The sequence below is a fragment of the Pagrus pagrus genome (assembly GCF_965226575.1).
Source record: "Pagrus pagrus genome assembly, chromosome: 21".
NCBI lineage: Eukaryota > Metazoa > Chordata > Actinopteri > Spariformes > Sparidae > Pagrus > Pagrus pagrus.
In genome coordinates, this window is record NC_140208.1 from 17328225 (window position 1) to 17342913 (window position 14689).

Sequence of the window (14689 nt, forward strand, 5' to 3'; positions counted from 1 at the left end):
CTGACGATCCACATCCCACACGCACACACAGACGCACACACACTGCATGACACCACCACGCAGCAGAAGTGAGCTCCCCATATGTACGTGACATATTTGTGATGCATCCATGAAGCGGCGTTGTGCTGTATGTCTTAGTCACAGCTTTAAAAATGAAAGAAAGACGTCGCACAGTGCCGTTAATTTGAGAACAGCTAGAGTAGTGAGCGCTGTTAGATGCAGGGTAAGGGAAAAGTTCAACAATTTGGGAATACACAGTCAATTTCTTGCTTGAGAGTTAGGTGAGTAGATTGATAGAGGAACCAAACAGCCAGTTAGCTTGGAAACAGTATAAAGATACAATGTTCTGGTAAACAAATGTAATATGACCTGTTAATTAGTGAGCATAAGAGGTGCTGGGAGGCAGATTTGTGAAATCTGCACATGCTAGCTGTTTCTCCCTGTTGTGCTAAGATAAGCTAGCCAACTTCCTAATTCTCAAGCAAGAGCGGTTCTTTTAATAAAAAAAGCTGCAAGAAAGATAATAAAACCTATATTTACATAATATAAAAGAATAATAATCCATGAAAGTCTTCTTAAACATTATAGGAGATATATTATGCTCACTTCAGGTTCATAATGTTATCTTAGGTTCAGTTTTATCACACTGTCCAATGCTGCAGCACTGTATTCCCCTGTCTGAAACACTCCTGTCTCTTTAAGGCCCCCTCATGAATACCCAGTCTGCTCTGATTGGTCAGCTCTTACAAGCCTGAACCAGCACAGCTCATCTTGTTTAAGGTTGTCTCTGTTGTGATTTCAGCTTCAAGTTAGCTTCACTTCTCCCATGAATGGGTGACATAGTGTGATGTCACAAAGTCACGGAATTAAAGGTGGGACTACTGATGAGGCGTTTCAGGAGCAGTGTTTTCTGTGGGAGAGAGGAGTGTCTGTTGGCACGGACTTTGGGCTCTCTAACCTTCAAGACCTTTTACATGCGCAAGAACCTTCAACACACTGAAGGGAAGGAAAACGACAAAAAGAAAGCACGTAACTATTGTTTACTGCAAAAATAAGTCAAGTATAACATTTAGTGTAAGTGGTAATATGTGGTTATGTGTATGCACACACATCTGCACTTCACTGGTGTTTCAAAGCTTGTAGCTTTAACACTATTAACTAAATACCAGAGTAACAATTCTATTCTGTAGCAGAGAACAGAGAGATTCATCTCCTAGTTGTCTCCTTTGAAGAAAACGGTGTCTTGGGAGAGTTGCGCTTTGCTAACCTGTCTGATGTCTATCAGGCAGAATGGGGGTCATCACAACAAACTACAGGCTTCTGTTCAATGTCTTGAGTATATATCAGTGGACTAAACCAAAGGACAATTTGCATGTTGTGGAAATGAATCTGCTTATTCCACTGGCTCTTGTGCTGCAAAACCGATTTCATATAAACAATTTTGGCCCAGCCATAAGACCCTGACCTGAATTCACTTGAGCACCTCCCTTTCAGACAGGCGTCATTACGCAGGCGTTAGGAGTCAACCCACTCCACCTGGGCCCTTGTCTGCTAACAAACACTCTCCGAGAGAAAATATCGTCTGTCTGAGAAAGAAAGACACTTTCAATCTCCCAAAGATTGTCTGCATGAATAAAAGATAAACAATTGGAAAAAGAAAACCAGAATAAAGAAGAGTAAAGAAGGCTGTCCCCTTCGGAATGCAGTCTGAAGACGAGGCTGACCTCCGAAATCGTCTGCAAGAAAATGAATGCGGGACAGCACTCAGAGTGAGCGGCGAAGGCTGAGATTGCCTGCATGGAATTGAAAAACACAAATTTAAAATAACAAAAAAACATATCATTATTGGTTGGCAGTGACGTCTTTTAGACCAACGCGGTCATGAGATTCAAACCCGTATTAGCTACCCTCCTCCTGACTTGGGTTGAAGGCTGAAGGCCTGTCTGGTAAGGCACTTCACCACCGAGTGAAAACGCTGTGCATAGGACTGGTTATCCAGTGAGTAACCACAAAAAAGCTGGTTGAAGGTGTGTGGGACTTGCAAATGTAACAGCAGCGGAAAAAAAAGAGTCTATAGCCATGCTAGCAGATGTGTGACACGGTGAACAGACAAAGCAGTGCTCACACAATGTTAACATGCTGATGTTTAGCAAAGAAAATGCTTACCATCTAAATTTAGCATATTACCATACTAAAATGTGATAATTATCACGCAACACAATGTATAGTTGAGGGAAATGGGATTGCCATTGTTTTTTCAGGTAGTTGGACATAGCTCACAGTCAGCGTGTGAGCCTGTGGACATGCACTTCTGTAGGCTACCTCTGCCACCAGGATAATGATAGCTGGCACCCTCCTGGGAAAATGAGGCTGATCTGACAATGAGGAAATATGATACACAGCTCATTTCACTTTGCTTCACTCCAATCACAGTAGCACATCTTACTTTCTGTACATTGTTATCTAAACTGCCTCGCAGTACAATCAGCGTGGGAGGACTGGTGGGACTTCCACCCTTAACTGCAGTGATGTTAGTACTATGGCTGTAGGCATTAAGCTACAGAAAGAATCAAATCCTTCTCCTTCCACTGATGGTGCCATACTTTACCCATACAGCCAATGCACCATATAACTGTGCTATACCTGCTCTGGCCACTGAACTATATGCAGATGGGAGGTGCAGCACGTGTTCAGACAGTGTTAATAGCAGTATCACACACAGAAGAGTATGGTTAAGTCAATTTTCAACCAATGTTTGTCTCTTCGCAATGCTTTCCTGCACTCTTCCGTTTCCCTTTTCATGCTGAGTGGATGCCCCTCGCAAAAACATGCACTCTCTGTGCTGATAATACCACGTCTTGTCTCGGTCTCTGCAGCAATCCCATTTACCTGTCAGCCTTGAAACAGTGCTGGTTCCTTTGTGCTTTTCTTTGTGATAAAGACTACGATCTGGGGACTGGCCTTTGCCTTGACAGACAGAGTTGGGAAGTGGGGGAGGGAGAGAGAGGGGGGTGCCGGAGCGCTCAGAAAATACCCGGAGTAAGCAGTCAGAGTGATGAAAACATATTGAATGCTAACGGAGGAAAATTACCCAGAGTCAAATTGAATTCCGGTCAGGGTTGCAGAAAAATGCACAGAAAGGAGGAGGGGAGTCCCTTCCAATATGCGACTGTATTTTGATTATAATACGATCTTTTTATGCTGCAGTCACTTGAGCCATGGTCGCCTTAATTGGCAGATGTGTTTGAATATTCTGAAACACTTTTACTATTTAAATGCTAATAATGGTCACTGATGTAGATCTGAAAATAAACGAATAAAGGAAGTAAAGAAACATCCGTCCATGTCTAATCATGTTTGATGTTCCTGCCTTCAGTCTGCCCTCCCTTTCTTTCTTTCCATCCCACTCTCCATCATCTCCCTTTCATCTCTCGGTCACTGATTGGATTTGCTAATTGCGAGCTAACTTCCTACCTTGCCGCTAACCCGCCCCTCGATCAGGAATTACATCTAGGAGAAGCCATTTTCCCTCAGACCTTTTCTCCACGGCACAAAACGTTACGTGGTTCTTAACAAAGCCATCATCTACACATCTGTGAGAATGGGCTGCGTAGGAGTGAACATGCAACGTGTGCTCTTGTATTGAAGGGCGGTTGTCATTAAAGTGCAGGTCTGGGAAATAATTCATCATGAAATGGTGGCTGTTGATAATTTGCATGACAGAGGGATACAAAATGATGTAGCGTGGAGAGGCATCTTGTATCTCCGGCTACCCATAAATCACTCTCAGCCATCAGTCACCACGCAGCATCCCCTTCCTGTGTCCTCCACTTACACACACACACACACACACACACACACACACACACACACACACACACACACACACACACACACACACGCACACACACGATCACAAAGGGAGCTGGGAAATGAAAGTAGTCAGCATGTCATCTATTCCTCAGAAAGCGTGCATGCCTTTTGGACATTTGGTACCCAACGTGGTACCTAATCATCCTGAATCCGCCAAGCTACGATCCTTATGTTTCTCTAAGAACGACAGGCCTTGAAACTGTTCGGATGTCACAGATGTATGAGGGCGTAGCGCTGAGAGGGAATAGTTGAAACCCAAACCTGGGGTCAACCTTCAAAAGGCAAGAAGTTCAAAGTGGCAGCTTCAGTCCTCCTTCAGTGTCCACACAGGATGCGTTAAGGCACAGAGCCGAGTGGAGGTCGCCTACATTTTGGCAGCGCTAACAGCCCAAACATCATCTGTACTGAAGATATGACAGTAAAACACCTTGAAGTGCTGCTTAAACCACAGCAGGGGAGATAGTGCGAGGTGACTGGAGCTGAGATGTAGTTGTGTGAAGCTAACGATAGAACTAGCACCAATAGCAGAGACTTCTGAGGGAGTCAGAACTTGCATCGGCTCAGAAGTAAAGTTTAAATGGGTAAAAACACCCGTGGGCCGTCCGGCTAGTGTGAGTGCACCCTAAAAGACTTCCAACCTGCTCCGGGAGGGAACTGGAATCTAACAGAAACAAGGCATCATCAACAGTTCAATCAATAAAACAGTAAATGAACAGGAAGTGTTGAGGATTGCTTCATGGATCTTGTCTGGATTGCTTCACACACGATCCGATGGATCAGTACACTCAGCTGTGTTTGGACAGGCTTTAGGCTTTCGTCTGATAGGCCTTCAAAATCATCAATTTATTACTCAAACCGACCTTCCTGAAACAACATGCCCCCAACAAGTCTTCCCCGCCAACCCGCTCCTTCGCCGGCAGTAGAAAGAGAAGGCGAAACAAAGAAAAAGAATAAGAGAGAGAGCGAGATAGAAAAATCAAAAGCATTCTTCAGCTCCATCATTAAAACAATGGGGTTAAAGGCTTAACCGTGGCCTCTTATCAAATCCCCAGCGGGTGGTGAATGTGTCTTCGCTTTTGAACAGAGTAGGACCCATGCTGATAAAGACAACCGGCAGCAAGAGAGAGAGGAGGAAGGGAGGAAGGAGAGACCATCACAGCAGCACACGGCTTATCTTTGCCTCTAATTAGCTACTGTATGTACAACTCTACAGCCGCTGGCAATGTCGGGAATCCTGATGAATTTCTCTGCTGCACTCTTGTTTTTGTTTTTTCCACCCCGTACATAAACAAGGTTTTGAGGCAGGGGGGAAGCGTCTATCCGTCTATGTATCTTGAGTCCTGCTTGTTTGTATGTGTGCTGAAGGTATCCTGAACGTAGGATATAAACCTTGGAGGAGGAGGAGGAGGAGGAGGAGGGCAAAGAAATCTAATTACAGTACTACCATGTATGAGCAGAGCAGAGGAGAGGAGAGGCACTGAGAGCATGGGACGACAGGATTCAATCTTCTCTGAAGAGATGCTGGATGTGTGTGAAAAACTCATCCTCAACGAGCGAGCAACCTACAATTTCTGCCCGTCTTTCTTCCTCTGCTTGCAGGAACTAAACTCTGGCTGAGTTTCATTCACGCACTGAAAAATCGACATAGGTAGGGCCAATAAAGCCACAGAGAGCATATTTACTATGATTACGGGTATGACAGTGACGAGGCAGCAAAGACGGAACCATAATAAGAGTAAAGAAGTTCCCTCTCGGGGTTTTAAGGCTTTGTGTAATTGTTACCAACAAACTGAATGCACTGACTGAAAATTCATCCACCGAGGAGTAAATACTACAAGAGAAGTAAAAAAAACTGGTTGTCGCAAAACAGCCAATAAATCACAGACTTCTTTGTGCATTTAAAACACGTCCGTTTCTAATCAGGGGCTTGCTTTAAGCTCAAAAGATATTAAACACAAGGAGCAAGAGCACAATTAAAGACAAGATTTAATATCAACTAAATCACTGTCATAGCTAACATCACAGTAATTGCCTGTGCAATTAAAAAGGGGACTGCACGATACTTTACTTGCCCGAGAGGGGGTCATCACGCAGAGACAGTGTGTCATTAATATGAATTGGAATGCAGTCAACAGTTCCCAGGGTGGAACCGCTCGCTCTGATGAGCCACAGGAAGACTAATTGGTGTCGCACCTTTCCCATGTGCGCCTGTGCCGCTGAGATAACGTATAGATACTTACTGTAGAATATATCACGCACAGAAAAATGCACTGTCGCATAGCGATTTATATGCAAAGTGCATTACGCGCACACAAAAATAAACAGTCATGCGCACGCAATTACTCAAACTCACACATCCTATGAGTAGACGAAGAAGAAGTAGGGAGAGAAATGAAAAATACCTCAGTGAGGAAAAATCAATTAAACGTATTTCTTTGTCTGCAGGGGACTACGTTCTCCATTTCCATCATATGTCCCTGGAGTTGTGGTGGTGGTGGTGGGGGGGCTGCATAAAACCCAGCAGCAGCAATAACAAAGTCACAAACGCTGAGCCAAATCCCCCCGCTGCCGCGAGTCAACCGACACCACAAAAGACACCTTTGGAGTGGTCGGAGAACTCGGTTACACACAGCAGCGTGTACTTGCTCACGAGGATTGATTTTATGCCAGAGACACATTTGCAAAACATCCAGCGATTCCATTTCAAGGCCGCTTTCTGTAGAATTAGAATTTCTACACAAAGAATGAGGAAAGCCATCCAATTTTTACCTCTTTGTTCATACCAGACAGCTAAAATAAGAACTTTGAGGCAGCAAACTAAGGAGAATATCCTTGAAGAGTTTTTTGAATAACGTCCATGTGCTATTGGTACAAAGAAACACTCTCCGAGTGTCTTAAAGTGCTTCCGAATGTTTCATCAAGGGATTTTGAAGTGAATTTTATTCTCACACTATAAAACATTTAATCCTTCAACTGTTGGTATAGCTACATTTTTCTTCCAGGCAAAATTATATGAGAACTGGCTGCACAAACATAGATAGAGACTTTTTCTTGACAACTGCTTTGTTCAATGAAAATGTTCGAAAAATTACATTCATGCTTCATCTGTGCCTGCGTGAAGGGGTGTGTATGTGTGCGGTTAATGATGCCGCACTTCACTGTAATGACAGTAATGATCACCAGAGTACAGGAGCACATCTGGAGGAATCGGATCACAGGGTGAAGCGGTGAGGACAGGCTAACATGGGAGGCAGATGATGCGTGAATAACTCAACGCAAAGAGGGGAAAAAATTACCATAGCCAATCTAGCCAATGTCCAGAAGAGACATAATTTAGCACGGATGAGAGGAAACACAGCCCGCACAGACAGGAACACAAACAACACACTTTCCCTGATGCTCTTCTTTTCTTCAATATGAAGTAAATAACATAGTTTTCTGCAATTCTTTGCCCGTCTTTATTATTTTCTCCTCTAAAAAGCCTGCAGTGTCTCCACTGGGATATTTTTACCAGGCGCTAGTTTGCTCTGCAGGAAACTCTTATTTCATGCAAATTCAGTTCAGTTCCTTCATTTTGTGGCTAACATATAAAAAGAACAACAACAAGAAAATCTGTGTTTCCTTAAATTTAGCATTCTGTGAAGTTCTGCACACACATAACTTCTGGTGCTGGTAATAATGCATCTACTTTTTATGTGACATTGGCAGATTACGTAAAAAACAAATAAAGATGTATGATGTAGCTGATTATCTATTAGTGTTAGTTTGCAGATTTCATGCTGCATCCAAGCCAAAGTTGCTCATTTTTAAATCTATTTTATCGGCACTCAGATAAAAAAAAAAGAAAGCCAAGCAAACAGCCTTGGCCCTCCCTGTAGACACTCTGCCTGTCCACCGTCTCTAGCCCGGAGATACAGCTGTAAGCCAAAGGAGTTGGTGTGTTTTAAGGGGAAAGTCAGCTGGCAGTCCGCTCACCACTGCCAGCAACGTGGACACTCCAGCGCACATGTATAAACGCTCACTACAACGTAGGTTACGGCGTCGACTTTAGCAGAGGCTTATTTTTATTTATTTATATTATTTAAGTTTAAGCACAAAATTAAGTTTCTTGTCAAAAGTTAAAATAATGTCAAGAAAGATCATAAAAACACCCAAACACACTGGAGTGGGGCTTCATAAAACGCCCAGATGGAACTGTTGACACGAGCACCGCTTTGTGCAGTTTATGCAGCAAGGCATTTTTGTACCATCGGAGTTCTTCAAGCTTGAAATATCACCTCCTTTTGAATGTCCGTTTACTAATGGATTCACTTATCTACCAAAATCCATTTGCACTGAAATATTTGAAATGCTTCAGGAAAATATTGGTAAGTGCGATTAATTAATCGCAAAGCTTGTAATTAATTAGATTAATTCATTTTAATCACTTGACAGCCCTAGTTTATGACCAGTATCTGGTACATATAGAGAGTAGTAGCTCTATCATAAACTGACACGGAGCACAGTGATGATCACAGTCAGTCTCTTTTACAACCATGCCTCAAGGACATATATTCAAGTAGAATCAGGGTACAGATGCTACAGCATCAGACAACAAGATACTCCAAGTAGGAGATGAAGGAGATAGCAGAGGGAGCATGAAAGTGAAACGGGGGGGATCAGAAGAGAGCAGAAAGAACTGAGAGACAAAGGCTGTATTATTCAACAATAACTGGTGTGATTCTTTTTGTGCAAACGCTGTTTTTTTAAGCTGCTTTATGAAGAGCTCGTAACAATGAAAACGCTGCTCTGTGTATCAAAGCTTTTTATGTCGTGTTTCATATGAAACTCGAGGCTTTTCCTCTCTGCTTATAGATTTCATGTCATTGAAGGACATTTCAAGGAAAAATTCAACAGACAGAGTTTGACATTTTACCCAGCCCATTATTATGTACGGGGTAGGACTGGACAGAGAGTGTGCGTGAATGTGATGAGTAAAACATGTCTACATGCTTGTAGATAAATCACATCCCTTATCTCGCTGCAATCAGAAATGCCATAAATCTTACTTACGCACACATGTGCATACCAACATGAGAAAGTCATGTAGTGTTCCCGTCTTTACAGCGCGCGGCAGCATGTCTGCCATCAATTATTAATAACTATGCACAGTACATGTATGTATATAGTTCACACAGTACATGCCTTGAATGTATGTAGTCTGAATTTATAATTGCCGAGAGAACGTAAGTGAACAGGAGTGTGGGTGAGAAAAGGACACTTGCTCATAGCGTGTTCCTCACATATGTTTCTGCATATAAAAAACCCACACGGATCGCCCTTTAAATCTTTAACCAACGTTCCCTTAGAGGAGCAATCAATTATGAGAGAGAAGGGTCATCAGACCAAAACGGGCCAACATGGTTAAATACATGCTGGAATAATGGATGGATAATGAAATTAATACCATCCCCCGCCAGTCACCTTGATGCATGATTGAGAAGCACGACACTGGTCCGTATGAGCGGTCCTGTCAATCAGTTGTGCCGAATTGGCCGTTTAGCGAGAGAGAGTGCACGTGTGTGTGTTGAGTGGCTGCTTTCTTAAAGACTCATTGTCCTTGTGAGAGTTTCTCTGCCCGATACCCTTGTATCAGACTCTTCTAAGCCGACAACAATGGATTTTGATTATGGAATTATTCTTCTTATAGGAAGTGAATTCATTAATTAATTCAATTACGCCTACTGCACTCGAATGTGTGTGTGTGCGTGTGCCAGGAGCTCCTCCTGTGGTTCTGGCTAATGGCATATTAATCCTCTAGGCTGGGATCTTAACTGTGCTTCAGCTAGATGCGTTCATACTGAACAGGTTTAACAGGAATATGAGATAAGAAGTATTAAGACAAGAAATGTAAGACTACTTCACAAGTGGCCTAAATCCATCATTACAGAAAATACTGCTGATATTTTACATTTTTGGAAGGGGCTGTGGTTTGACTTTTAAAACAATAAAACTTCATGTTTTCTGTGACTTCCAACTCAAAGACAAATCTGGATTGACAGGATTTTGGAGTTAGAAAAGACGACATATATTGTGCGTCAAGTTTAAGTGCCCTTCAGCGAAACACTGGACATGAACCTGCTCAGTCACACAAGCTGGGTTATGGGCAAAAAAGGGTTTTGTGAGGTCACAGTGACCTTTGACCTCTGGCCAACAAGTTATAATCAGTTCATCTTCGAGTCATAGGGGACACCATACAGACGTATGTTAGGAAGGATGGACAATCAAGTAACATAATGCTCCCGGCCATAGCTGTCACCGGTGCAGAGGCATTAAAAGGTGAAACTAGTCTGTATTTTGTGCCCCCGCGGTGTCCTACCTGCCTTCTTGAACCTGTCCAGCAGGTTTTGTCTGACTCCCCTCTGCAGGTTGAAGTAGTCGTCCTCTTCATCGGGGCTCTTTAGGTACAGAGGAATGTGCTGGAACACCAGGACGTGTTTGGGTTTGGGTTCCTGAATGAGACACAGATGTGCGGAAGGGTTTATGACTGATCTCCAAACACAAAATTCAATTGTTGTGTCAGATGGCTGCCGACGGCAGCGATTATCCAAACTTCCAGACACAGCAAAAGGAAGATGTCATCTAGCTGAAACGCCTTCATAAATCAGACGGGAATAGAATCATGTCATTGATGCTATATTACCGTTGAGGAGGAGGCTCTGCTCAGCTGCTCCTCCAGCCACGTCTCCTGGGCCTCCTTCAGCTGAGGGCAGGCCGAAGCGTCGAAGAAGAACTGGGAGTTCAGAACCAGGCAGAGAACTCCACCCACCTGAGACAACAGGAGAGGGAAGAGACAGAGATGCGGTAGATGTTACTGCCTACACCTCATTCAATGTTTTATTTTGATAATGCATTTTCTACCATCTACTGTATATTTTCTATCCCTGCAATTATATTTTGTGTCCTGTTGTCATTTAAATAATTCTTACTGCTCCAAAATCTGGACAGAAGATAGATGAAAAATCATCTTATTCAAAAAATTTCCACCGCTACTGCTTATACATGGATTATACAATGGGCAGAGTGAGCATGTAAGGAGGGCCCTGGAGTTGAGGGGGCTTATGGGGGCTAAAGAGGCTAGAAATATGTAAAGTAGTAGAGTAGGCCAACATATAAATGCTGGTGGGTGTCAACAATGATTTAACTTCATCATCACTGTGATTAATGGAAACAGTTGCACTGGTTTGTCCCCTCTTTTAAAGAAGAAAAGCATCATTTATTTCATTGTATTTGAGACAATATCAGAGATGAATATAGAATGCTGAAGAAGCCTGTGGTGAAGAGAATACTGAAAACACTGAACAACACATTTGTTACTATACCCCATGAAAATGTTAAAGCACTACTTCACTTTGTGATTGAGCACCAGCACAAAATTTAAGAAAGAAAATACATACACATTTCCCATTTATTAAGAATGGTTATGATACAGTGTTACTGTATTAGGTGTGTTTACCCAGAAGCTGAAATAGTCGTCCCCCCAAGCACTGCAGTACTGTTCCACTGTCCTTGGAGTTGGGGTGTTGCCCAGGTCATGGTTCCCACTGACAAATACCAGCGGGATGGAGGGATCTGTCCCCTTCAAGGCCGCCTTCAGGTCTCGCTCCTGACCTTCTCTGAAAGGGGTGTCTGGGGGGAAGAGGAGAACTCATTGTCACAATATGAAGGACGGCCGGATGTCCTTGTGAGAAATTAGTTGGTGGTAACAGACGTCAGCATGGGAAAAAACAAAACAACACCGACATGGATCAGAAAAATCAATACTTGATTATTAGTATTGATAATAACATCTTACCTGAACAGGACAGAATGAGTCAGACAGAGAAATGTATATGAATGTTGATGAAAGCTGTCAGATTGAGAGTGTGAAGAGTACTATAGGCGAGAGTCGCCTAAGGGAAGGGGGATTATTTGGATGATAACGATGACAGCTCAGAGAATGATCAATGCTCGGTTCAGCTCGACTTTAGATCACCATGGTTACTGAAATGATGAGTAGTGTTCTGGTGGAAGCTTCCCTGGTCCACACGGAAAGCCCAACCTTTCTGCTGAGCTGAGCCACATCTTGTCAGGTTCTTTGGTCCTAGACACATGAGGCTGTAAGATCTTTGCGGTGTCTTTATTTGCGTGTTGTGTTAAAATCAGGATTACTATGCTATTAAGTCTGGAGTTCACAAAAAGGAGAAGTGCGCAAGAGGGAGGAAAATGTTCTGAGCCACATTAATTCAGTAGGTAACGGGCAGGGAATGGGTGAGACTCAAATCTATTTATAATTCAGAATGTATATCAAACAAACCTATCAGCCCCCTGCTCTTAAGTTATTTCTTCCTCTCCCTCTTCTCCTCTCTTATTTCTTTCCCTCTTTATTCATCTGAGTAATTATTTTACTGGCCTACTTTTGGAGCAAACGTTTCCTTGGATGTTTGGATAGGACTCATTACATAAGAGCCTTCTCCGACAGAACATCTTGTGCATGACAGAGCGAGAGACTGGAGAGTTTAAAAAGGCGCTCGGATAAAAAGGTAAAACGCTGTTTTCACCTGTCTCTCGTCTATAATTAAGCTAGCCTGTCAGACTTCAGATTGTCAATACAACTGACAAACATGCACTGAAATACAAAGAGAGACACAAAGGCCCTTTTTGTTATGTAAAACAGACTCTGTGTGACACTTTTATTGCTGCACTCCTATTCAGGTTCGGCGAGTAGTGGCTTCTGTGTATATACAGTAAATTAATTTCCTCTGATATAACAAGTAATAAATAAAGAAAATAAAAAAGATTAGCGCCATAAAATGTTCACAGATCATAACTAGCTTTCAACAGTGCCATTAAGTATTGTACCTGATTGGCTAGCCGAACACGGGCTGATGATACTTGAAGGGAAAACCAGTGCAGCTCCAGCAAGTCTCATGGTCAATATTGCCGACAACATGAAATACCGAAGGAGCTCCTGGGTCGGAAAAGTGAAGCCGACGAGGAAGTGCCTTAAACCTGCATTCTCTCTAATTGGCCAGCAGGGGGGTGACTCCATTGGTTTCAAAATAAGTTTGATTGTATGTAATCTTATGAGAAAATGATCCTACTTTTCATTTGATTTCTGACCTCAGTAAACAGATTCCTAATGAGTTTATGGTCTCAATCGATAGTTTCAAATCTTCTTCAATACAGCATGATGTTCATTTAGTAAATTATTGACCCGTTCAGAGTATAATAGACAACAAAGCCAGGTATGCTTTAGGGTGTGTCTGCCTTGTGATTGACAAGTTGCTAGCACGGCGTGCCCTCGGGTTCTCAGTCAGATCCAATCAGAATATCCTCCCCAGTTCCACCCTCTCATCCAAATATGTCTACTTCAAGATATCTTATGCTTGTGCTGTTGCATTTATTAAATAGCCGCCGAGCATTTTTTGTTACCATACAAAACTAAATTCATGCACAAAATGCACTTTGACAGAATACTGACCAAGTCACACCATGATTTTTGAGCATGCTGGTGAAATGTCATGAAGGTGCATTTTGTCCAAACTTTTATAAAAATGGTAATAATACTGTTTAAAGGGGGAAATCTGGTATATTTAAACCTGTGACCTATATTTAGATGTTTTGGTGTGTGAATGTTTCATATTTACCGAAAGTTTTGGAATCGGTCCAGTAGAGCAGTCAGCTGGCCGTCCGGACATGGTTGCGATGGCTGCAATGTAAGCCTTTGGGGCAACTTTGACTGTTAAAGTTATGTCCACTAAAAGTGCTTGTTTTTATCTTACAGAAACAATTCAGAGACAGCCCTTTTTGTTAAATAATAAATTGTTTTTGTAACCAGAAACTAAGATTTCACTCAGGAAGGAGAAGTCATGCTCTGAATCTCGTCAGAGGTTAGCTGTTGTAGGAAACACAAGTCACAGTTTGGAGTTTAGCTAGAGGAAGTGCTGGCAAGAAAATTTTTCTGAAGTCATGGCTCACCATTCAACTTATTTTGACAATCTAGGACAGTCTAGATGAGTCAACAACTGTAACAACTCATCTTGCGAGAGTGAGACTTGTTTCTGGTTGCAAAAGAGGATCTTACATTTTAACAAAAGGTCTCTTTCCATAGGAATTGTTATCGTAATGTTGAACACTTACAATAACAACCCTAGCCTGTCAGTGGCAAACAAAGCACTTTTAGTGGACATAAATTTGTTGGAGTTTTTGTCGGAGTTGCCCCAAAGGATTAAATCACAGCCATGGTAGCAGCGTTGCCACTATCAGCTGAGGTGATCTACTTGACCAAAAGTCCCACATTTTTTGTAAGTATGAATCATTGGCACACCAAAACATGTAAATATGGGGCCCAGGTTTAAAAATGTTGTTCTGGGAAACTAAATCTGTGCCATTAAATCTGAAACAGTTTTACCTTACTTATCAAATTACCGTACTTATAATTTCACATGTCACATTTATCTGTTCAATAAACATATAAGCAGCCTGAGCAATGTTTCAAGCGGGTGATGTGCAGTGTAGCAAAAAGCTGCATCCAGTTTGGTCTCTGAGGAGCTGACAGTTTGAAGCAGAGTCCTGATGAAAATGCTGACAGCTGAGGCCACAACAATGTGGACTCATTATTCCACAATCATAATATTTGACCGCTGCCACAATGATATACATACAAAGGCAGCCGCTCTAATGAAGAAGGGATGGAGAGTAGGGGGTGCAAAGGTTGTCATTTAAAATGCTGCGGCAGCTGGTCGCTCCCAACTGACCCTGCTGTTACAGGCAATTGGATGTTAACCACGCATTC

The 14689-nt window shown here is 42.5% G+C and overlaps 1 protein-coding gene across 1 annotated transcript in view; it reads right to left on the bottom strand.

Annotated features, from left to right (window-relative positions):
* Window positions 1-14689, bottom strand: part of cpped1 (calcineurin-like phosphoesterase domain containing 1) — a 38731-nt gene that overhangs the window by 7569 nt on the left and 16473 nt on the right. Inside the window, exons 3-5 of the mRNA XM_084342952.1 lie at window positions 11369-11541; window positions 10556-10681; window positions 10232-10364 (exon numbers count right to left, since the gene is read on the bottom strand). Coding sequence (XP_084199078.1) covers window positions 10232-10364; window positions 10556-10681; window positions 11369-11541 — 432 coding nt within the window. The remainder of the gene's footprint in view (window positions 1-10231; window positions 10365-10555; window positions 10682-11368; window positions 11542-14689) is intronic.